The following is a 24,370-nucleotide window of genomic DNA, read 5'->3' as shown; positions in this document are numbered from 1 at the left end:
TTGTATTTAGTTAGTTATGATTATAACTCATTAGATGGTAACTGTTGTGCTATATTTTTTTAATTAATAAAGGGGAAGGGGTATGTTTTTTTGCCTTTAGAAGTAAGTTAGCTATTATTTTCCTTAGGGTATTAACAACCCATAGACGGCAATTTGAAATATTTAAACAACTGTTAATAGTTAGTTATAAAGATGGCATCAAATCGTAACCATCAACAAAAATATATAATATTTTGCATGATGATATATTGCTATTTTGGAGGGCTGAGTACCCAAACTTTTCACTAGGGTTTCTCTAGTCACCCCATAACTCAACATTCCTGTTAGCAACTCATCAGTAACTGGACATTTATTTTTGTTGACTGTTAAGCAGGTTTCATTGAAAAGGAAGTCCAGCATGTCAGCTAACGCCAACGTTCAACCCAACGTCCCTTCTCAGCAGCCAACTCCTAATATATTCAACCAAAGAACAGAAAATCCGACCGATATGGTAAGGCAAAGATTGTCTAAAATACAACTGTTTTTTTCTGCCCCGGAAGATAAATCTGTAGTTTATCTGTTTTTATAAGCAGTCTGGCAAACACCTGCATGATTTTCTCTACTCAGTGGGTAGTGGTGTTTGTTGTTTCAGGTGTTGAGTGGTGTTTTTGGTAGTTATGGAAAGTTTACCAAATATTGTAATAGCCTATAAAGCAAGGTAGTTTAAGCACCAATGGCAATGTTTTCTGTTTTGCCCTAGAGGTGTACCTAGTTATTGTGTTTTGTTTGATAGTATTACCACAAAAATATTTATATGTAATAAATAGTTATAATTTCTTCTCCCACAAATCATATTATATATTTTTAACAGTTGTAAAAAATTAACCATTTTCAGACATTTACAGTCCTGTTGATAATACATAAAAATACAACAATGTTTTGATGTGACAAGATTATAATTCTACATGCTTCAGGTTTACATAAAAAATATTTCTACAAGCTTGAATTTTGTATATGTCCAATACAATTTGTGCAATAAATTTACAACATAAATTCATACAGAACAGGCATTTGTGATAGAGTGTAATTGTATCCGCACCTAAATTTCAGTTGTTTTGTGAAAATGCCTCCGCTTGTGTAACGACCGAAATAGTGTTTCTCCCAACCGAAATCGGTGAGAAGTATGTTCTTGGCAACAATCTGGTTATTCGACACCATGAAGCCCGATAAAACACTTATATTGCTCACTAGAGACGCTAAAGAGCCGTTGCATAATCGCCTACCATAAATCCTACAATCGCGCACACGCCGGCTAAGAATACAACTCGACACTTCACTCTGATTTGATGATGTCACACTTATCATTAAGCGGCTAGCAAATTGCCAAGATCACAAAAAATTAGGAGAGAGTGAGAGAAATCAGGAGAAAAAAGGAGTCTTTTTTCCTCTAGAAGTAAGGTAACCAGCTTCCCCAGCTCATTTACATGTTGAGCAGCAGCTCATTTGCATATTAGATGGCTTTTGACTTGCTTCAGGGAAGTGAATGTCTTATTATGTCAGAAGTCAGCGATGGCGATCCATTATACTCCTGTGTACTCAGCGGTGTGGTCTTAAAGTTGAAGTTGTTTTATGAATGATAGCTATTTTTAGTTTAATTAAGGAAAAATAAAAGTTTTTTTTTTAAATTTTTCTAGAAAGTCAAGTTAGCTCAATAGTTAAGTTGGATTTGTTTTTAAGGAATTTTTTGTCAGTGCCACATCAAATTTAGTTTGTCTCAGATTTTTAGCTATTTTCTTGAGTCTTAAAAAAATTGTGTTTTTAGTTCAATAATTAAATTCTAGGTGAGTAGTTCTAATTAAAACTTGTGTTTTTACAGGCTGGTAAGAAGACCATTCACTCTGATGTATCTGCTTATGTAACACAGGAAATAATTGAAAATCATCGAAGAGGTAAACTTTGTTTTCTATTGTAGTGTTGATTATAAAATATTTTAATATAGTATATACACATAATGTTGCATCTCATTATGTAACTCTTGCGATTTTAAAAGCCCATAGTAAATTAGAATATAGATTAAAGTTTGTATTTGTTTAATTGCTTTTGTTAAGTATACACCTGCACAAATTATTTTGCAATGTAATAATGAACTTATATTTCCTACAATAATTTTTGAGGCTGAGTGGACTCTATGTATGGGAGTCTATATTTGTGGTATGAGTGAGTTTATATATCTTGCTTCATTTCAAAGTTTGTAATGGTGCTTTGCAGTATATGACAAAACTATGGCAAAATAAACTTATTTTGCATGTTTGTGTTTGAATGTAACCTGTGTTTATGATGGTTGAGAAAAGCCTTTGGCTGTGTTATTAGTAGCATAGTCTCTTTAGCCTAGAATTCCTGCAATTTTGGGAAATTATGTTGTGTATAATATAAAGGGGTCGTCAGTAAAATCTCACTTTTTATTTGTTTGTATAATTAAATTAATAATAATTCGGTAGAGATGAATTGACTGTACCATGTTTATTTAAGGTGAATCTATTCTCAAGAACTTCAATTTTCTGCAAAATTAATTTTAATATATGACTGTGGTAGATTTTTAAGATAACTTTAACTCGGGCCTTTAAACAGTGCAATGTTTTACACAAACCAGTATACCTAAGAACTCAGGCCTTTACACGGTACAGTGTTTACACAAACCAGCTGCATTCCAGTAAAAAATAACTGAAAAACTTAGTGAAATACATGTGCTGGTATACTGTAATAAGTGAAGACAGATCAATACATCAGTTTGTCGGTCATATTGGCTGATATTACGCTTCTACTGATATATTTGGATCGGTAAATTTTGGCCGTTATTTTACTACGAGAATATAATACATACAGTTGTTCCTAACAAACAACTTAAATTTCTATTTTTCTTGCAAAAAGTTTTTTTGTTTAGCATTATAAAATAAAATAAATATAAATATATACACAAAATACAAGGTTATTAAGTATAGGTATATAAGCTACAATGCTATTTACATTTCATTTTTCAATATTTTTAATTTTTTGCCATATTTCAGTTATATAAAAATTTGATACGGTTTATCGGATATCGGTTAGCAAAAAACCTAAAATCAAAATGTAGTATCAATATTGGTCGGAAAAAGTGTGAAATAAATCGATCTCTAGTATCAAGTGCCTACAATCTTAAATTGTTTACAACGCAGATCTTAACAGCAGCAATTCTAACCGGAGAATCCCTGTCAGTTTGGGAGACCTTCAACAGCAACAACAGCCCATTCCACTGCAGGACGACGACCGGCATTCTGTGGACAGTGACTCACCTGACGAATCCGCTTGTTTCATTGTGAGTCTTGTAAACGCGCAACTTTAGTCACTAGTGGCCAAACCCGTCACATTGACACTTTCATAAAGCCTTTGCATCCATAAATCATTTTGCTGCAAATAGCTTATGTTTTGTTCTTATTAAATAAACATCGATTTTATTTTGCATTTCTATAATCATAATTGTTTTACTGAAAAGGCTTAAGTGTGGCAGCCTATTTTGCTTTGTATGTATTTGCTGTAAATGTGTTAGTAGTTAAAATGTATTAGGTTAAATATAATATGGTTGTTCTTCGAAAAATTGTTTTAACACTAGAAATGTTTACTGTTAGGTGTAGTTTGTGGTATTTCTTGCAGACGCTATTTTTTATAGAAAATATGTGGTTCAAGTTGTTAAATGACATGTACATTATATCTTTCATAGAATCTGCCGTGTCCGTTAACCCACTTTTCTTTAAAAAATCACTGGCTATGATTCCTTATATCAAGCGAAAAAAATAGTGTCAAAATTACCAAAATTCTTGTTTTTTTCGGTTCGATTTATTAAATGTGTAAGGAACGTAATCGAATGAATTTTGTGGTATGCTAATACCGCAGTTCGTACGAGTAGAATATCTTTAAGACGTCCGCAGTCATGTTAATGACACAAAGACAAGTCCATTTGATTGTATTGAATCTATGTTATGTTATTTCCCGAAAAAAGGCGTCGCCACCTTAAAACTAATGTTTTAAAAGCTTTTTATTTGTCGTTTCCACAGGGCGCAGACGGTGACATGATGCGAAGGCACCACGGTTACGAATTGGTAAGTTCTAATTACCGCGAGGCCATTCATCATATTTTTTGACTATTTGAACTACGTAAAAGCAATTTTTTTTGCACAAATATTGTTCCTGCACTGACAGTAGCATATAGTTTAGAGCAGTGGTTCTCAACCTTTTTGTTGCTGTAAAATGGCCGCGTCCCCTTACATTTTTCTGGTGTAATATCTGCGTTTAGTTATTTTTAATTATTTAGTATATCTGCCTAGTGCACCTTATGTAAGGTAAACTAGCAGACAACGCCAAACTACTTTAAGACACGCTTATTTTAATGTGATTTCTGCTGCTGCATCTCCGAAGTAAGTCTTAAAATGCGTGGTTGTGTTTTTGACAATGCTAGACGTTGTCATCTTTGCGAACGATAGAATAAACCAAAATCAAGTACATGTGAACTGTTGTAATGCTGCCTTCCATTTTACAATATATTTGTGTTACATCACAATGGAAGTGTTAAGTCACACTCAATGCGATTTACAACATGTTACAATGTGATTTTATCACTTACCAAGAATGTGATTAAGCATGCTACCCAGCGTTAATTAATAATATAATAAAGGTATATTTAGAAGTTTTTGCGGATCCCCTTAAAACGTTTTGCGGACCCCCAGGGGTCCGTGGACCCCCGGTTGAGAACCACTGATGTAGAGCCTTTTTTGAATTGCAAAATACCCTAGTTTTCCTGATTTCCAGTCGTTGCAGTTGTTATATAATAAGTTGCGTAAAGTCTGCCCAGTTAAAATTTAACCGCCCGCAGATACCATTCTAAGTTTGTTTTTTAGAGTGTGGCAAATGTTCTAATTACCGCGCATAGGCGGCAGTCGACTTCTTTTGTACTTGCGCCTCGTTGCCATTTTGTATCCCGCGAAGACTTCTTGTGGGCGATTTTTTGAATTTTTCCTTTCCTAGTTTGACGGCGCGGTTTGAATTGGTTCATGTAAAGCAGAGGTTCCCAAACTGGGATTCGCGCCCAACTGGGGACGTACACCAGTTTTAGAGCTCCGTAAGAAGAATTAGTCTTTATATATTTTATTTTCCAACATTAGGCTTCGGGCGAATGATTTTCAACGTTAGTCCATGTTTTAAACTTTATATCTGTCATCATTATTGGCTTTAGTTATGCTTTATTAATCCATCATATAGCGTGTTTTATGATGTCTCTGTGCTTTCTGCTATCAGCGAATCGTTTTCATTAGTTAGAAGGTTGTTACATTAGAAAGAATCGTAAATACACTAGTGCACTACAACAAACACGGATCAACTGGCCCTTCAATTTTTATATATAGGGCCTCGAAATATCAAACTAAATGCAAAGGGTCCACCAGGCAAACTTTTAGAAAAGTTTGGCAACCGCTAATGTAAAGAGAACTCGTTTTTCGTCGTTAGTTTGTTTTAAATCTGTAGGTGTCCAGGACTCGTAAACGTATAACTATGTACGTTTAAAACGAACGAAAATCAGTGCCTGCGGAAAAAAACATTCTTAACTTGATATTTTCGGAAAATTTATTTATTTAGGCAGATGTATATATATGTATCTGTAAAACTTAACGCATTCATTACAATAGTATTTCGGCCTAGTTTAAAAAAAGATGCGTGAATTTTTAGCGTTATTTCGCCTTTCGTGATTTCTGTATTTTACGGAACGTTTCGAAAACTGTTGGAACGACCAAAACGTATGTTAAGCTGAAAAAAACGGACTCAAGTTAATTTTATTTTTAGCCTTTTTTATTTTCGCCCGCATTTAGAAAAGTAAGTTTTTTTTGTTTTTGTTTTTTTTGACTTAAAAAAATATAAATGCTTGAATTTTCAGCTATATTTTTGGCTCTCGCCCTAAATGAACACTCCTGTTGCGTTTGAGCAAATTTTTTCTAACCATATCTATATAAAGACATACCGGAACGTGGGTAAAACCACCCTTAGGGTCCGAGTAACAATACGAGAATGAAACCGCGTCCCTCTCAATCCCAGGGTAAACGGGTTTTTCCCGAAAGCCTAATTTTAACCCCAGTGTTTCCATTGACCCACGTTGAGGACCTTTGTTTGCCTTCAATTTATAGCGCTAAACCGCGTTTTTTTCTATTTTTATAATAACGCTTAACCCGTTTTTTTTTTCATATTTTTATAACGTTAAACCATGTTTTCATTTCAAATTGATTTTTCATAGGCCCTCTTCAGTTATATTCACAATTTTGAGACCAGAACATATTTGTAATGAATGTTAATTTAGTGAAGCCAAACAAGCATTAACTGGCCATCAAAATAGGCTTCTAACTTTGGAGTCATTGCGTTTAAAAACCTGGTTTGGCATCGAAAACTTTACATAGCATTTATTTGTAAAGTTTGAAAGAATCTAAATAATTAGGCAAAATATCGACAGCGTTGTCCCAAGACTTTGTAAAGCTCAAGGCATTGTTGATTGAGGCGCGTCCAAAGAACCAAAGCATATCGCTTTCAGTAATGTTGCGAATCACGCCCGAGCTATTTCAAGCAGGCTCTATAGTTTGTTGAAACACACCGACTTGGCTGGGGTCGTGTTCGGGGAATTTCCATTGTCTCTGCAAACTTCTGCCCGCCGTCAATCGCTATCTTGCCTCTTTCCCCCCGATATCGCACTTTCCCGTAACCCGACACCGACATTTGGAAGGACGCGCCGCAAAATGCCATTGTCTTGACGGCGCGAATACAGTCGAAGGCAGCTTCCGTAATCGCCGGAGTTTTTTTTTCGTTGCTAATTCCCTGCGCCGACTTGCATCCTTAGAGTTTTAGGGACGGCGTAAAGTATAGGCGGATGAAGGTGCCCCGTTGCCGCCTGTGCATTGGCCCGACAAATGTTGCAAGTTGTGCAAATAGGATAAAGTAGAAATTATCGTTTTTTGGGTTTGTGGAAAAGTTGGCGTTATTTTTTTCTTGTTTTTAAACCAATCAACGTTTTTTTCTTGTTTTTAAAATATTTTTTTTTGTTTTTAATTTGAGTAACCCTTTGTTGTGTTTTATGGGAAGATAAATGTTTTTATTTTTTCATTCTATAAAGCATTGGACGTTTTAACCGAGCAGGAAAACATATTTAAGCTGCTCACCCAGCGACAATCATGCACGTACATAATATGACCGAGTGAATTTGCGATTGCGTTTTACAATGATATCAAACGGGGTCGCAAAAACAAATTAACACACATTCTAATTTTTTTGGGCCATTTAAAAACTTAAAAAACAAGTCATTTTTTGACAAATGCGTTCAGACGGTGCCCGTAAATGTACAACACCACCGCTTAAGATCGTGAATTTGTGGGACTTGTTAGATTATGATTTATTCATTGGCATTGTTGTTGAATGCGGAATAGTTCAACAATGTACGGCTACAAAAGAAAACAGAGCGCAAAAAGCAACCAACTCTTATTTAAACTCTGCGATAGTATTTACAGTGAAATTATTCAGAGTCGCAACATTTTTTTACAAAAAAATATACCACAGCATTTTGGGGCCATTTAAAAACTTAACATACAAGCCAATTTTTTTGACAAAAGTGTTCACAGGCTCGCAAACGTAAAAACACGCTCGCAAACGTAAAACACGGCCCCAGTTTATTGACCAGAAATGGCGTATTTGAAAATGTATTTGAATTTGGAATTAAAAAAATAGCTTGGAATTAGGATTAGTTTGAGAATAGCTTTGAATTAGAATTAACAGCATATCGCAGATAACTAGAACACCAGTTTCTTGCGGTCTTAATTCACCAGAAATGCGCATTTTCGGTTTCTCGAAAACCCCAGGTCTCGCTTCGATTAGCCGCTTTCCCGCCACGACCTTAACGTCGAACGTGGCTTTATGACGTCACACGAAACGCCATTGTTGCGGTCACGCCCGACCGGTGCTCGTCGACACAAGGGGAAGTGGTCTGGTGGTGACGAAATTAGCTTAACGGAGCTTTTTTATTTTTAAACGTAGAACGAATATCAACGCCTACGCAGAAGTAGGTATAGCATTTGCGGTAACGTTTAGAAGTGCAGAAAATGTCACCTATACTTCTGTATATAGGCTTTGGTATTTTGTCTACGTCTAACTACAACCTCCAGCCATTACGCTTTTTCTTTTTTTACTTTTTACAAATATAAATTAAGTCAACAGGCGACTCTAGCATTTCAACCATCTTTATTTTTAAGAGTAATGTTTACAGCAGTGGTTCTCAACCTGTGGTACGCGTACCACTAGTGGTACGTGAAGTCATTTTTGGTGGTACTTAGTATGTTTTTAAGTAAAATTACAGTATTACCAAAAGGTTAAGCATTTTTTCTATTGTAATAAACTGTACATTCATCGTAATGATTGTATAGTTAAATATTTTATGCCTCATCAATGACAGGAATTAGCCTATTATTTTTCAGGAAAATAGTTATGCAAATTTATTTTATGACATTATAGCAAAACGACAAAGAATCACAAAACTTGAATACCGGTATCTTGCAAAGTTAAAAAAGGGAAACTTTTTCGAAAGTAGTGGGCCACGTCTGTTTCTAAATTTCCGGGCTAACTAAAAAGCTAATCCGCCCCTGTTAATAATGCTATCTATACAAGTTGAGTTTTTTGATAATTTTTTGGTACGCAACTAGATCATAAAACGTCGAGGTGGTACGCGGTGCAAAAAAGGTTGAGAACCACTGGTTTACAGCTTTCAAACATATTTGAACTTTGCAAACAAGGCGCAATGGCTCTTAGTTTTGGAAAATGCTGCAATGACAGTTTCCGTTCGACCTGCCTTAAACTTTTTTCAGGGTTTGCAAAATACGTGGCCCGTCATAGGGCATAAAAACTGAACATACAAGCCATTTTTTGACAAATACGTTCAGACGTCGCTCGTAAACGTACAACACGCGGCACCAGTTTCTTGCGCCCTCAAATTCACCAGAAATGGCGTATTTGAAAATATCTTGGATTTTAAAATTAAAAAGAATAGCTTTGGATTGGATAAGAATAGCTTGAAAATAGCTTGGAATTAGAATTGGCAGCATATCGCAGACAACTAGAATGATGTATAGTCGAAGTTTGGCGCTAAGGAACTTTCGAGGGCGGCGTTCGAGCCACGTTTAAAAGGTATCACGTAATGATGAAATCGCAAACACGATTTACTACAAGTCGACTGTCTTATCTAATTAATCGTGCACATTTGCATAGAAAATCGAAAATCCCGATGCCACATTGCCAATGCGCGTGATTCCAGGATACTTTGACTTTAGCTATTTGCGTTACGAAAAGTTCTCTTTTTAGAACACTTTTGTGGCACAATTTCGCAATACCCATATAAAATGATTATTTTCTTCTTTTTTTTTAATTTTTTTTGCAATGTGGTTTTGTACGCTAAAACACTGTTTTTCTCTAGTTTCGGTTGCGCGACTTAGGAAACTTCACGATATGTGAACATACATTCCTTCACGCAAAAGGCACAAGGGCGAGTTAGGAGAAATGGGACGTAAAACTTACTACGACCTAAACTAGACTACATAAGCATTTCAATGGGACAAACTATTTTAACATCATGCAATTCATGGCGACCATAACAACAAGACAATGTATTGTCGTCTTTCTAACTCCTTCGCATTCGTATATTGCAGTGGTAGCCAACACGTCGATCGCCACATTTTACCTGGTCGATCGCGTCGAATATGTGTTACGTCATTACAGTAGCTGTCGCGCACAAGTGGTACATTAAAATGAACAATTGACCAATTGATGTCCGGCCATCATAATAAAGCGTTCTTTGACGTAACAAATTAACATCCGTCGCTGGCTTGGAATGCAATTAACGCTCAAAATGTTTAATAAATGTTCTTGTGACTTTTTTACCGAACCAGTCGATCGCGAGTCTTTAAAACATATTTCAGTCGATTGCAATCAAACATAAGTTGGCTGCACCTCGGGCCATATTGCAATGCAATCTGTCAATGCTGAGTGCCGGGCCGAGTAACGAGTAACGGTCCTTTATACTCGCCGAGTAAGCTTTCAAATGTTTTGAATTGAAATATCGGCCCTTGTTGCTTAAAACGACCCCTTTTTTAGGCCAAAAAACAACATTTTATGGGCGGAACTTTTTAAACTGGCTGTTCAGTGAAGATTTTTATGAGTCGTTAGAACGTCGACGTCAATTCTACAAAAAAGTGTTACAGCTATAAATATAAGTTAAATTGTGTCTTATTTTTTACATGCAAATGTACGAAGTACTATTGAACGCAAATCCCCGGACATTATCGTAAAAAAATCACGAAAAAGCAGAAGACGTGAAGTATTTCTGCAAACCTGTTGGGCCGGATTAATTTTGGCCATCTGTATATATGTTACTGCGTGTCTACTAACAATACGCAAAACCTTAGTCTAAAGTATCAGGTGTTGGATTAAAACGTGTATTGGACTTCCCTACTTGTGGTGTATATACAATATGTTTTTCAGTTTTTCTGCACACACTCTCCGTAAACTTCCCTTTACTTTGTCAGGAGGAAGCCGCTCAACTGGAGAAGCTGGAAATCTTCGCCAAGGAGTTTAAGCAGAAGCGGATCAAGATGGGTTTCACCCAGGGGGACGTGGGGCTAGCCATGGGGCGTCTCTATGGCAACGACTTCAGTCAGACGACTATCTCGCGTTTTGAAGCCCTCAACCTCAGGTGAGGGTGATTTTTACTTTAAGATAATATTTTTTTAACTGCCTATATCTAGCGGTTATTCAACTTTCAAATTAAAGTAAAAGTGTCGGTCGTTATTTTTTTATTAAACCAGATGCTTTGTTATTTTTTTGTTATCCTTTTGCCTAATTATGGACTGCAGGTGCTACAGTGAAATGTCCACGCCCTCACAGCTCGGTGTTTTAAACGAATCGCTGTTAGTTTAGCACAGAGGCGTGCAACATACGGCCCGCGGGCCACAGCACGGCCCGCTGTACCTATTTACGTGGCCCGCACATACTCCGTCAGGTAGCGCATTAATTTTAAATACTTTTCACTGTTGGAAAAGTTATTTGTAACGGAGTTATTGGCATTTTTCAACTTGTGTTACGTCACACTGACCAAACATCCATTATTGCGTCATAGTGTGCATTGTAGTAAAACTGTTTGTTCTGCTGGTAATGATTCAGTAACATGGTCGTGATCTTACTTTATAGGTGCAGTGTATAAAATATATATTATTATTTCACGTTGTTTTAAGAAAAATCGTTCAAAAAATGTATATGTTGTTCGATTGTCTGGCCCGCAGCACCATCATAACTATATATTATAGCCGTTGCGATAAACAGTTGCACGCCCCTGGTTTAGAATTTGGACAGGCGGTGTGATAAGGCTGCGAAACCGCTAGAGTACCTTCCCTACTATAGGCTTAGATTTGGCCAGCGCAACTATGTTACTATGGGCCTAATTTTGGGCCAACGCAACTATAGTACTATGGGCCTAATTTTGGCCGGCACAAGTATAGTACAATAGGCTAAATTTGGCCAGCATAACTATAGTACTATAGCTATCGACCTAATTTGGCCATCTGATTATGTGTATTACAGATAATTATTGCGTGTGTACTGACAATACTACCAACCACTTGTGCTCTATAGGCGTCTTGCGCAGCCTAATTTCCAAGGCTAAATTAGGAAACGTTGAATATTCTTTGCTTCCCACTATAAGGTTCGCGAGAATTTATTGCACATTTCGCGTTGATGAAAAAACAAACACCGACTGCTTCGCTAAGTCGAAATTTTTACGATCTTCCTAAAACCAATGGCATTCAAACCGCATTTATTTTTATATTTTGATTATTTTTTGGCTATGATTGGTATGCAATTTTGATGACGTAACAAATTAACCTTAAAATGCAATTAACGCTCAAAATGTTTAGTAAGTGTTCTTGTGACTTTTTGTACCGAGCCAGTCGATCGCGAGCCTCTAAAAATATTTCAGTCGATCGCAAGCAAACATAAGTTGGCTATAGCCTGAAAAATCAACGCCCTTTACGTAATTCGACTTATTTTGGCTACAAAGTTTTGTAATCACGATATAGGCTCGTTGACTTGCCTGCGGCGGTCGTACGCTAATCGTATCAATCTCATCATCTTTTGTTTTAAGCTCTCACTCAGCCTTGCCTTTCCGAGTTAGCGTGAATGCAAATTTTTGGTTTTGTTTACGTTCGTAAGGACGAAACAGTTGTTGCGCCATGCCTATTTTCAGCACACCTTTAAGTAGCGCTGAGCAAATATTTGTTCCATCGGCAAGGCGACTTTCAACAGAGCTCGTTTTCTCCAACGTATGAATTGACTTCCTGTCGCTTACAGTTGAATGTGTTTTTACTGTTTTTTTAATGCTCGGTAAAATTTATACTTAAACATTCAATCACGCTTGCTTATTCTCTGTTATATTTAGGTCAGACCGAAATGACGATGATTTAAATGCCAACCGGCAAATTTCGATTAAAGTACGAAAAAAAACTTTTTAAAAGCGTACGAATGATGTACGATTTTTTTTAAATCCCATTTTCAATATCTATGGCCCTTCAAAGTTTAGGTTAACGCATAGGAAGGGTCCACTACACCCAAACTACCTTATCAACAAAGGATGTCCGATAGTATGGAATCGTAGTAGATACCCGATGTGAAGTTGTGATATCGGTACTCGTCCCATACCATTGGGTGGTATCAGTGCCGGTCCGATAACACATTGACGTGGGCATTTTATCCATAGATTTGCGATGCAATGAACTGATTTCTAACTAGAACGTTAAATCTATCAAAAAGTAATGTTTTAACAACCGGAAATAACTAAACCTTTTAATACTAAATCATATATTGGACTTATACCCTAGAAAAAAATACCACTTCACGTTTCAGTTTTACTTGCCTTAATTGTTTAAGCCTAGTTATGACGTCAATTACGGATCGCGATACTTTTGTCAAAAATATCGTGTATCGGTATCGGAATGCAATGTCAAGCATCGACCGTTCCCTATTTTCAACCATTCGTTGATTTTTTTTTTCACAACAGCTTTAAGAATATGTGCAAGCTGAAGCCGATGCTGGAAAGATGGCTGAGAGACACCAACACCGTTTTGAACGAAGCAAAAGACGGTGAGAAACCGTTTTCTTTTTGTAACCCTAAATGAAAAATAAGCCTTGTTGAGTACAACTCTGAGTTTATCACACTTAATTGTCTATAATAAGCGCCTTATTGCCACACTGGTGGTTAGTGCAACTTATTGCACGTTTTAATCAAATAAAAAACAAATAATAATTCACATTTTTTTAATTTCAAGACCAAAGGTTTTATTTAATATGATTATTTTTTCGTTTTATAACCCTTGCTGCAGCATTTGTGACGTAAAAATTGTGTCAGTGTCCCCTTAAAGTCCTGTTTGTGCCCTATATCCCTAGTGACCCGAACGAATACTATTTTGAATCTGCTAATTAGCACTCCGACCATTGTGGTTTGTTGTTTTGTTGGGATAAAACTTTAACCTTTCCGTTGCAAAGGCCAGCGCGCTTCCGTTGTTGTGCGCACTTGCGACCTTCTTTAGTGCCGGAATTTCCGATTTATTAAGTGCTTTTTCCGAGATAAACAACTTACCCACAACCTATTGTTTTTTTGTTTGTTTTGTAGGTTATAGTTTTGGCTTTGTAGCGCATCGTATAACAATGGGGAAAAGTCTATTTTTCGTGCACACTTGGGCGAATATAAAATACCTAGAGATTTTTTTTTTCTACGTCAAATTCATAATGTCGATGATTTGTTCATATCAAGGCCCATGGACAAATATTTAACTCATCGCCCCGATTTTAGTTAATAACAGATTGGCAGGGCGTTCGGAATCTATAAAAAGTTTAGAAGACGTAATAGGGTCAAACGAGCTTAAAAATTCGCACAGTTAACTTCAAAAAAGGGGCGGACAGTTCTGAGTGCTTTATCAAACGAGTTTGGGGACCGATCGCTTAATAATTCTGCTTAAAACGAAAAGATTTTGCACAACTGTGTTTTACAGTGTGTAATGAGGCGAAATTTCCACATGTTTTCATAAATTGGCGATATTTTAGATTTCATTCGAAAAGGTGTTTACCTAAAAGCTAGTGGATTACCGATTTTCAGAAGAAAAAATAACATGGGGTAAGTTGTTTATCTAGGAAACGCCCTTTAAAATCATAAACTGTAACGCTAAAAAGGTCATACGCAATAGCGAAAGAACGTTGGCATTTGCGAGGCGTTGAAGGTTAGAGTTTTATCCCATCAACAAAAATATTCCGACAACAATATCTTTCAGGTATTAAAACTAGAGATCGACCGATACCCGATTTTTTATAATTTTGTCAACCGATACCCGATACCGATTTATATATATACCTTGGTAATGTTTAAAACTCGAATTAATTGAAAATAAAATCCTAATAATGTTTTATTATATATACCTTTATTAATTATCAAACTATTATTTTGCATATTAACTTGGCGTGATGCTAAAACCCAATTTTTTTATTAAAAAATGGGTAAGTTGTTTGTTGTACAGGAAAAATTATTATATAGTATTATATTTTCGTACTAAAATATCTGCAAAAGTATCGGCCTACATTTAGCGATACTGATATATCGGTAGCAACCAGATATCTGCCTATCTCTAATTAAAACCAAATTGCCATAAAAATCAAGAAAAATACGGTATTTGTCGCTGAGCATAACAACAAGAAAACTATCTCAAAAAATCTACTTTTTAATGGTGATAATTTACTTTTTAATGGTGATAATAGCGTGAGGGCACAAAATGTCCATTAATCACGTACAACAATATTGTAACATACCCAATAGTCACATATTTTGACAACAAAAACATGGTAATGGTAAATACCCAACAACGAACTTGAGCGATTAATGATTGTTTACCGAGGGCTACAATTTAAACTTTTCGCCGAACTTGTAAAAACCCCAAAACTGGCCAATTTTTTTACGTCTAACGCGAGTGTAAATGCGAAAACCGCCCAATTATCGCCTGCGATTTCAAAAAGTCGCCGACGTATCCCCAATTAAGCAAAATGGCGAATTTGCTGCAGACCGAAAAAAAACATCCCTTTGAAAAGGTCACAATTTTTGTCATCGACGTCAACACAAACACAAAAAGAGAACGTTTGAGGTCAATTACGCGCGCCTTTAGTTCACGGAATTAAGTGATGTTGGCCCGAATCTTGACGTTGTTAACGGTTAATGTTGTTGTTTCTTACGTTAATTAAAGGTTGGCTTAGCTAGTTCCTCCCTTGGTGGTCGCAAAGGGGATGGTTGGTGACGAGCGGTCTGTTGCAAAGCGTTTTTTACGCCAATGCACGAATAACAGACTCTATCACAGTGTTTCTGTCCTGTTTGGGAGGCTGGTTGTGAACCTTTTTCCTTGTAATGAAAAAACTGAGATTTCTAACATCCTAAATTTGCAAGTTACAAGCTGCGATTTTGTTGTTTCTCAACTTTTTTACGGCCACCAAATACTAAGCGCGAGTATAACTGCAAAGCTTTAGCAAGCCTATTCTCTTCACTCGACTTTTCGTAGGCGAAAAAAACATAAGACAATTAACATAAAGAAATTAAAATTTAAGCAACTTAAGCCTCGTCTTCGTATTTTAGCCTCAGGTCCTAAAAGTTTGGAGAAATCTTGTTTAGAACTAATCTCAACAAATCTAACTATGTGCACGAATTACAGACTCTATCGCCGCGTTTCTGCGCTGTTTCTTGTTTTCCCTTGCGATTTCTACCTCCCTACATTTTTTTTTAAGTTATGACGTACATCGATGGATAAACCGTAGAAAGTGACGTAATAGTTTACATCAAATCAACATAAAACATTGTTATTTGTCATCTGAAATCTGCTTCTTTTATGATTGTCAATATTACCAATTCCTCATATGTGTCAAATATGCCATTTGCGGGTTAAGAACCTTAGACTAGTTCGTTCACCGAAAAACTCTCAGCTATATTTTCCGAGTTTATATACTTGACGAAAGTTTTATTTTTCAGCAAGTTTTTAAATATGTATCATTATGAAACCTTTAGGTTTTTGATTTTTGTTGATTTCCGTACGTTTCGGCACCTGTTCTTTTTTTGTTAGTTTCTGTAAGAGAGAGAAAAAAGTTTTTTTTTTTTAGAAAAATAGCCGGCATTTATACTGGTCAACGGGTTTGCGCGAGAAACGATTAACTTGTTTTAACTTGCCCAAGGACCGAGGAAAAAACCCTATTTAACTCATTTTTTTTGCCTTATTGCAGTTCTTGTTCGTTTTAATTACCAAGGTGTAGAGCTACTCAGAAATCCTATTAACCTAAGTAAGGTTGAAAAAAAACATGAAGATATTTTACCCTTGCCTTCTATAGTTGGCCTTCCCCAAAGTTTACACTCATGCACGCGTAATTAGAAAACTATACGGCTTAAGCTTAACTGTTTTGCCCTAGAGGCGCGATCCGATTGTCACTGGCTTCTTTTTCCATTGTCTCTGGCGCGCGGCGCTCTCGCGTTTCCAGGGTGGTGGTGGCGGGCTCGTAACCCGAGTCTCGAATCGGCGGAAGGACTTTTCATATTGAAGTGGCGTGGGGGCATCCGTAGATTGCGCAAATTCCCGGTCGCTATAATTAAATCCTATACTAATAGGCAAACGCAGGCCGTATAAGACGCTGTTGGACTGCTTATAGCAGTGGTTCTCAACCGGGGTGCCGCGGTACTCTAGGGTGCCATTTTCAACGCTCAAGGGGGCCCGAGAGATATTTCAAATTATTTCAATTTTTGGTGTACGATAAAAGTGCAAAAAAATTAAATAAAATTTCAACTTTGTTGCACAGTTAATGTGCTGTTTCGATCTCGTTTATTGCAAAGTTACAGTTAACTACTCAGCAAAAATACGAGCAAGGGTGCCGCGAACTATTTCTAGTTTATGTAGGAAGCCACAAGCCAATAAAAGGTTTGGAAACCACTGGCTTATAGATTGGTTACTGAACGCTAGCTATACAAGTATTGTTGTCTGATGCTTCCTAATACCCAAGATTGGCTGACCTGTGTTGCTTCTCAAAGGGGTTTGCTTTGTATTATATTCCTCTTCTCAGGGCAATATTATGTCTACTTGCTCTTATCGACTTGAATTGTAAACATGTAACACTCGTCTTATTGAAGCTTATAGCGACCTACGATAACCAGTTTTACCTGTAACGTCCGATGCCAACCCAACACTTTAACGGTTGTCATTCAAAAGACCTTCTTGCATAATTAATACACCTTTAGTCGGCTTTGCAAAATGGTACACGGCCTTGGCAACATATATCGTAGCTACATGTGGGACTTAAACAGGTCTCAATGCAAGATTAGCGAAGCGTATAAATGATTAGCGAAAAATTAAAATTAAAAAATAGTATTTTTACATGCGCTTTAATTGCCTTTGGGTTGCGTACAGTTTGATCAGTGAACCTTCAACAATGCCTGTTGTCGCTTTTAGGACTTTTCTTCTTTATTTTAGAAAACGAACTCGTGGCGAAATATTTAGCCAGGACAGCTTTCAATATTGTTAATAACTTTATTCTAATTTGTGTTACGTAACTACACTTTGGGTCGAGGTTGAAAGGCTTCTAAAGCCTTTTGAGAAAATAAATTATCCGTTTTTGGTAATGTTATGACAAAGCTCGTTTTATTTCATTTTATATTTGTCTAGCTTCCTCTAAAAATATGCATTTACTCGGAAAGGCGTCGTGGCGTCGTATAATTAGAGCGATGTTTGGCGCTGCTTTACTTCCGTGCCTACTTAACGTGGCAATTAGCAGATCTTTCTTGTCTCCGAATGACCTTTACTATTAATATCGGGCAAACCTAATTGCTTTAAATAAGAACTTCTAGCAATGTTTAAATGTTTTTTTAAGGGTTGTTCTATTTACACGGTTTGGGTTACAGCAAACGTGTAATTCATTTTTTTCATTTTTTTTTTTTAGATTTTTTTGGCAAGATTTAAGTAAAACGTCGCACAAGCCACAATTTCCCAAAACAGCCCGAATATGCATATTTAGTACAACCCAGCAAAATTATGCCACATACTTAAAAGTTCCCTAATGTTAAACGACAAGCTAACATTTTTTTACTGGACTCAATAAAAACGTCAATACGTGCAAAAAAACTCCTTACACCATTAAGTGCTTGTGCTGCTTTTCCAGTTTCCAATATGTTCGAGTGTAGTTTATTTTACTGCTAATTGTGCCCGTCGTACTTCTTGATGAAAAAATGCTTTTTGTTATCAGAGATGTCGATATAATTTTATTTATAGCTGATACCGATACACTTATACTTTAGAAATCTCCCACAAACAATAAAATATAAAAGAAAAATTCTTGCTTTCGTGTCGAATGATGTTAAGACTGTTTACAAACAAGGTTAAAACATAGAATCCTTATTATTAAGGCGAAATATATATTTCTGTAAAATTTTAAGAAATTATTTTATGTTTTATACATATATATTTCTCTTTTTTTTTTAATGTTTTTTTGCTAATTTTATATACAGCAAATAATGCTCTGTTTGTCAAATCACAAGTTCGACGGAATGTTTAATGCAAATCCGTCTTCGAAACAAACGAAAAAAACGTGATTCTGATGTGGCCTTTTATACTCAGAACCAAATCCAAATCGTTTCGTAACCTTCCAAAATAATCGAAATACCCGCGCGGGGTACGAGTTCTTTCCTAATAATAAACGCAGCTTGGCGTTGGGTCAAAACCTGGCTCATTAACGTGGCAATTAAGGACACTTTTATCTTCCAGTGACCTCTTCGGCTTTCACTGGCAAGCTAATAGGGGCCCACTCGTTAACACGAATGTTTATTTGCAATTGTTTTGTCTAATGTTCTATTATTGGATGGGCGAAACCCTCAATTCGCTATTTGCGTTTTGCTCATTATTTGTTCCCTTGTTTGGCAAAAACCTTGACAAGGAAAAATGTCTGATCGAGCTCATCTATTTTCCGCACGGTGACGCTATTTCTAGTCCGACACGTTTTTCAGGTGGATTGCTAAGATGTGTGATCTCTCGTTTGGGCACCTTATCATGATTTGACAGATAAAGGTCTTGCGTTAATTTGAATGCCATAATAAATGACTTTTGTTCTAGGGAACAATTGATGTTACGCAAAAATAATATATTCATCAATTAATTATGAGGCGAACTCCGGGCCAATGATTGTCAAGAAGCTAAAAATCACCTCAATATGAGTTTTAAATGGTGGTTATCTACCAACAAGTTCATCTGTGTTTTGAACTTTGACAAAATTCGTGAATTTTTAAGCAATGGTAAATTCATTTTTAAACATTTTAATCTTTTTTTTAACTTGTTGTCATTCTTTATATTGGTTTTAGGCATTTGTTATGATTCAATTAACCTTAAAACACTTTTTTGTCTACAAACGTTAAAAAAATTGATTTTTTATCTATAGGTTTTCTTTCTATGTAAACAACCAAAAGGTAAAAATGTTTGTTATATATTTTATATACCACCCCCCTATTGTGTTTCCAATTCGAGCCCAGTCACCTTTTTTTTAACTTATAAACAGCAAAAGGCCCAAATAGACATATCAAAAATCGCAGTCACCTTAGTTAGAGCCCACCACTACCACGTCCACATTTACCAGTTAAGGCCATCTGGTTAAAGTTGCACAAACGGCGGGGTGATTTGCATAAAGCGTCGAACGATTGTTCTCGTCCATATGGTCAGACAATCGTCGGCATTCTAAGCCCTTCGTATAAGGTCAAACTTTAAATACAAGAAAGTTGCCAACAAACAAAGCAACAACAACGTCATATGCGAAGAAACGCGTGGTCGTTACTTTGAATGGCCTGCGGTTTGTTTTGCTTAACCTAAGTGTTGGGAGCCTGTACTAAACTTTTGTTTAAAAGTATATGCAGAAACTTAATTTGCACTGTTACGTTTAATTATACTTCTACCTTTTTTTAATTCCAGCAAATTTTTTTACAATATTTTTTTTAATTTTTCTGTAGTACTTGTTTAGTAAAATTACAATTTACTTTTTTTTTTTGTTGAATACTTTTGCAAAAATTGACTAAACAATTAAATATTTTTGCTGGTTTGTTATACCTGAAAAAAATATGATATCTCTAATTGATAAATATTTCCTGAAATTTAATTCAGGTGCCTTTGCACTAATGTTTAAAATTGTTTGCAGAAACGATTTTCTTTACACTTTAAAAGCAATATGCCATTTCCAGGAACAAAAAAAGTTTTTGTTTTTGTGTCTGAAAAAATTAAAATTTACTTGAAACGCATAGTACTGTCGCAATGTAACTGATTTTTTGTTTGTAGTTATTTTTTTTAAATCGGAAATCTACTTATAAATGGCTTTATAATACATCGATAAAATGCCGGAATTTGTAGACAGTTGCTTAATTTTAAAACTTGACAAAGTAATTTATTTTTAAATATTTTAGCTGTTTTGTTATTTCTAAAAAAGTTGGATTTTTCTAATTGATAGCTATTTTCTGAAATTCAATATTATCGGAATCAAAGTTTTATTAAATGTTTAATATAAATATAAATTAGTTCGATTGCCCATCAAAAAACCGTGACACGTTTTTATTCAGAAGTAATTAGATTTTCAAAAAAAAACAAATCGAGAAAATGTAACGTTTTTCTTTCGCAGGTCGGCCGATGATCATGCCCCAAATCGATACTCAATTCCCATCTGGAAGGAAGCGTAAGAAGCGAACGAGCATCGATCAGAAAAAACGAAGCACGCTTGACGTCATATTCAGTCGGGTAAGGAACTCGTTACTTTCATGACGTCATATTCAGTCGGGTAAAAAACTCGTTACTTTCATGACGTCATGTTGGTTACTTTTATGACGTCATATTCAGTCGGGTAAGAAGCTTGTTACTTTCATGACGTCATATTCAGTCTTGTAAAAAACTCGTTACTTTCATGACGTCATGTTGGTTACTTTTATGACGTCATATTCAGTCGAGTAAGGAGCTTGTTACTTTCATGACGTCATGTGGGAAAATGGTGCTTTAGCCGATTATTGTACTCGTTTTGTGGCATATTGGACAACTTGTGGGTGCTCGGTAGTTCGTATACAATTGTGTTAGTATAAAGTACTGTAGAGGCAAGTGGGTGTTTTATTCAGTTTATCGAGTGCTGAGACACGCAAACACAATAACATACAACAAAAGTCTATCGCAAGCCTGCAAGTAAAATGGCAGAATATAATATTAGGTGCATTACCATATACAATGGCCACAACCAGATAGTTTTGGCTGATACGATTCCTATTTCGCACATTATTAAAGGGAAATTTACCAAATATTTACACTTAAAACTTACAAATTCCCGAAATAATAGACTCATAATTAAAAGAAACCGAATGTCGCACCCTCGCTTTGCTAAGATCATATTATCGGCCTAGTACAAAAACATACGCTGCCAAACAAATAAAGCAATGTTTATGTAGTTATAGCGAACATTTTTTTAATTTTTGAAGTGGCAAGAGCAAAAATTACTTTAAAAACATTATGATACTGTTTGTAAAAAAAAAACTCTCTCTGGATTCCCTTGGTTCTATAGCGCACTATAGCCTAAACATTTGCGGATTTACAATTTGAATACAAAGCGTCGGTGATCAGCAAACGCATAATCAACGTGTCCGCGTAGTCTATGCAATTACGTACGTACATACGCACGTATGTCCGCATCGGTCTTGCAGCTCGCAACATTTCGCACGTATTCCCTCTCATATATCAAGTCAAAAAATATCGATTTGCATGATTCTCGCTCGAAAATCTGGCTAAATTGGCGCGGCGGCGTTTAATTGGATGCGCGCGCACGTTTTGGGGCCGCCGCCAATTCTCAGCCCCCCTCATGGACCCCCCACCCCCTTCCAGGAATAACCGCTTCCCCGAAAGCTGTAGAAAACGTGTTCGTAGAAGTGCAGAAATCGTCGTCTGCCATTTTGTCTCGCGTTTCGTTCGTGTTGCCCTTCACACATCGATCCAAATAAGCAATGGCATTTGTCCGAGGGCGTCGATTCGCGCTTGGGCGAAGCACGACGTCACGTTGACCCAGGAAACAAACTAGGGTTTATAAACTATTTTACCGCAACCCTCCAATATTATTTTTGGTCACTGTGAACCGGGGCAAAATTAAATTTTCAGAACTGTGGGGTTTTAAATTAAATTGCTTAAGAAATCTGCTGTTTTTGGTCAAAAAAATTTGAAACTTATTTGAAGTCTAAATCCATTCAACGAGAAGGCGACACGAGTCTTGTTTTCAATTAAAATCTTTGTTTGAAAAAAATGTCTCAACTGTGATTTTAGTTATAATTTGGCCTCTTATGGATCCTCCTAAACTAGCCCGCGTTTCCCGAAGTTGTCCGTCCATGAACCACAGTTTAAGAACCCCTGTGTTAAACTGATGTTTAGATTATATGTCTAACCGCGGGAATGACTTGTCTGCTAAAGCGACATTAAAATCCATTATTTTAACCGTGTAACTTATTTTCATGTTCAGCGTTAGAAATACATAATTCAATCTTAGACTTGGTTACTGCATTGTGAGCCCTGTTAACAGAAACACCGCAGTTTAATTGAGTTTTTCTTTGTTTATTTAAATTAATGTTGAATTGTCGACGCAATGCGATGAATATGCAGTTAAAAGAAACCACCTTTAAGTAAAATATAGCGCAACAAATGATTACTTTTTTAAGATTTTAGTCAGCAGTATTACCGCCAATAGGTCGGATCTGTTGCCCAAATAAACAAAAAAGTTCCATTTAAATTCAGTCTTTGTTTGTTTATCCAAATCGCTGTCGGGTTGGCGAAACAATGCAGCAAATGTATGCGAGCAGAGACTGCTCTTTACTTGTTTACAATATCCATATTTAAGCACGAGTTTGACGAGCTTGGTCCACGGTTGATTAGCATACAAATTCAACGGCGCCTTGTGTGGTTGTGCGAAATTTCCCCGATGGCCATTTTGTTTGGACTCAACTTGACTTTGGTTTACAGCAGTGGTTTTAACTTTTTTCTTGCGAAAATGAATATCCTGTTGCTGCTAGGCAGACTTGGACAACTAGATAATTCTAGTTTTCTAATTCATTGAATTTGAGCAAAATGCGGCTAATTCTAATTCCAATCTAATTTATGAATTGCCTGTGTGCTATAATTCTAGTTCTAATTTAGTTCAGATTTTTCCAAAAATGCTACTTTGTCCTACGGCATTTTTAGTGACTCGGTTAAAACACAAAATTTTAATTAAAACTCTTTGGTCAGAACGACTTGTATATAATTTTTACAGTCTAAAAAGCATAAAAAGGCCTAAAAATTAGCACACACATATTTACCATTCACACTCTTATAAGAATACTTTGCGATTAAATTAAATTGGTTGTAAATAGTTGAATGTGATTCTAGTTGAAATTCTAGTTAAAATTTTTTTTTTTTGGAATTCGGTAATTCTAATTCTAATCTAATTTGAAAAAACTTAAAACAATCTAATTCTAATTCTAATCTAATTTTAAAAAGCTAAAATAAATCTAGTTGTGCAAGTGTGCTGCTAGGCATTGTTTCAATGATGCGGTTATTCTTCTGTCCATTGTAAAAGTTTGTTGATATTGCCACGCAACCAGCGTTAGGTATTTTATTAATTTTTTTTTTATTTGTGTGCAAAACACGCACAAAGTGTAACTGTATATACAAAAAAAAAACGTAATTAAAATAACAAATTATGATGTAACGTGTGGTACTTAGAAACAATTAAAAAAATCATCGGCATTAGTGCCTTTGGCTTGCGGTCAAACAAACAGCTTTGTACATTTTTTTAAAAAACAATTACCCAATATTATTTTAGTTTATTTTGAGTGGAGGTTTTAATCAGCCGTTTGATATAGGGTCTGTATTAAATGACTTGTAGCCTATAGTTGTTTATGGACTTAATATTCATTCTACATTTAGGTTAAAAAATGATAATAAAATACTGTTATTAGGTCATGTTTTATTTTTCGTGTTTTGAATACATTAAATACATTTTTACAAGTCGGAAATACATTAACACCCGCTATGTGTTAACTAACGTAAAAACATTCATTACAACGAACTATATCGAACACAAATATTAACATCGTAATAAATAGATTTAAAATTTTTCAAGTGAAAAACAGAACATTAACTTTTTACAAATGATTCTAGTCTATTATTGAAGTGTCTTGAATTCTTTATTCTAATGTAAACAA

At 35.8% G+C, this 24,370-nt stretch overlaps 1 protein-coding gene across 1 annotated transcript in view; it reads left to right on the top strand.

Moving 5' to 3' along the window:
* The first annotated feature begins 377 nt into the window (after positions 1 to 377).
* LOC146170261 (uncharacterized) overlaps positions 378 to 24,370 on the top strand; it is a 36,019-nt gene continuing 12,026 nt past the window's right edge. Inside the window, exons 1-7 of the mRNA XM_083388889.1 lie at positions 378 to 490; positions 1,856 to 1,928; positions 3,192 to 3,331; positions 4,068 to 4,112; positions 10,608 to 10,774; positions 13,130 to 13,212; positions 20,788 to 20,903. Coding sequence (XP_083245015.1) covers positions 398 to 490; positions 1,856 to 1,928; positions 3,192 to 3,331; positions 4,068 to 4,112; positions 10,608 to 10,774; positions 13,130 to 13,212; positions 20,788 to 20,903 — 717 coding nt within the window. The 5' untranslated portion in view covers positions 378 to 397. The remainder of the gene's footprint in view (positions 491 to 1,855; positions 1,929 to 3,191; positions 3,332 to 4,067; positions 4,113 to 10,607; positions 10,775 to 13,129; positions 13,213 to 20,787; positions 20,904 to 24,370) is intronic.

The sequence above is a fragment of the Ascidiella aspersa genome, chromosome 1 (assembly GCF_963924565.1).
Source record: "Ascidiella aspersa chromosome 1, kaAscAspe10.2, whole genome shotgun sequence".
NCBI lineage: Eukaryota > Metazoa > Chordata > Ascidiacea > Phlebobranchia > Ascidiidae > Ascidiella > Ascidiella aspersa.
Note: the sequence above shows the minus strand (reverse complement) of the source record. Positions and strands in the feature narration are given on the sequence as shown.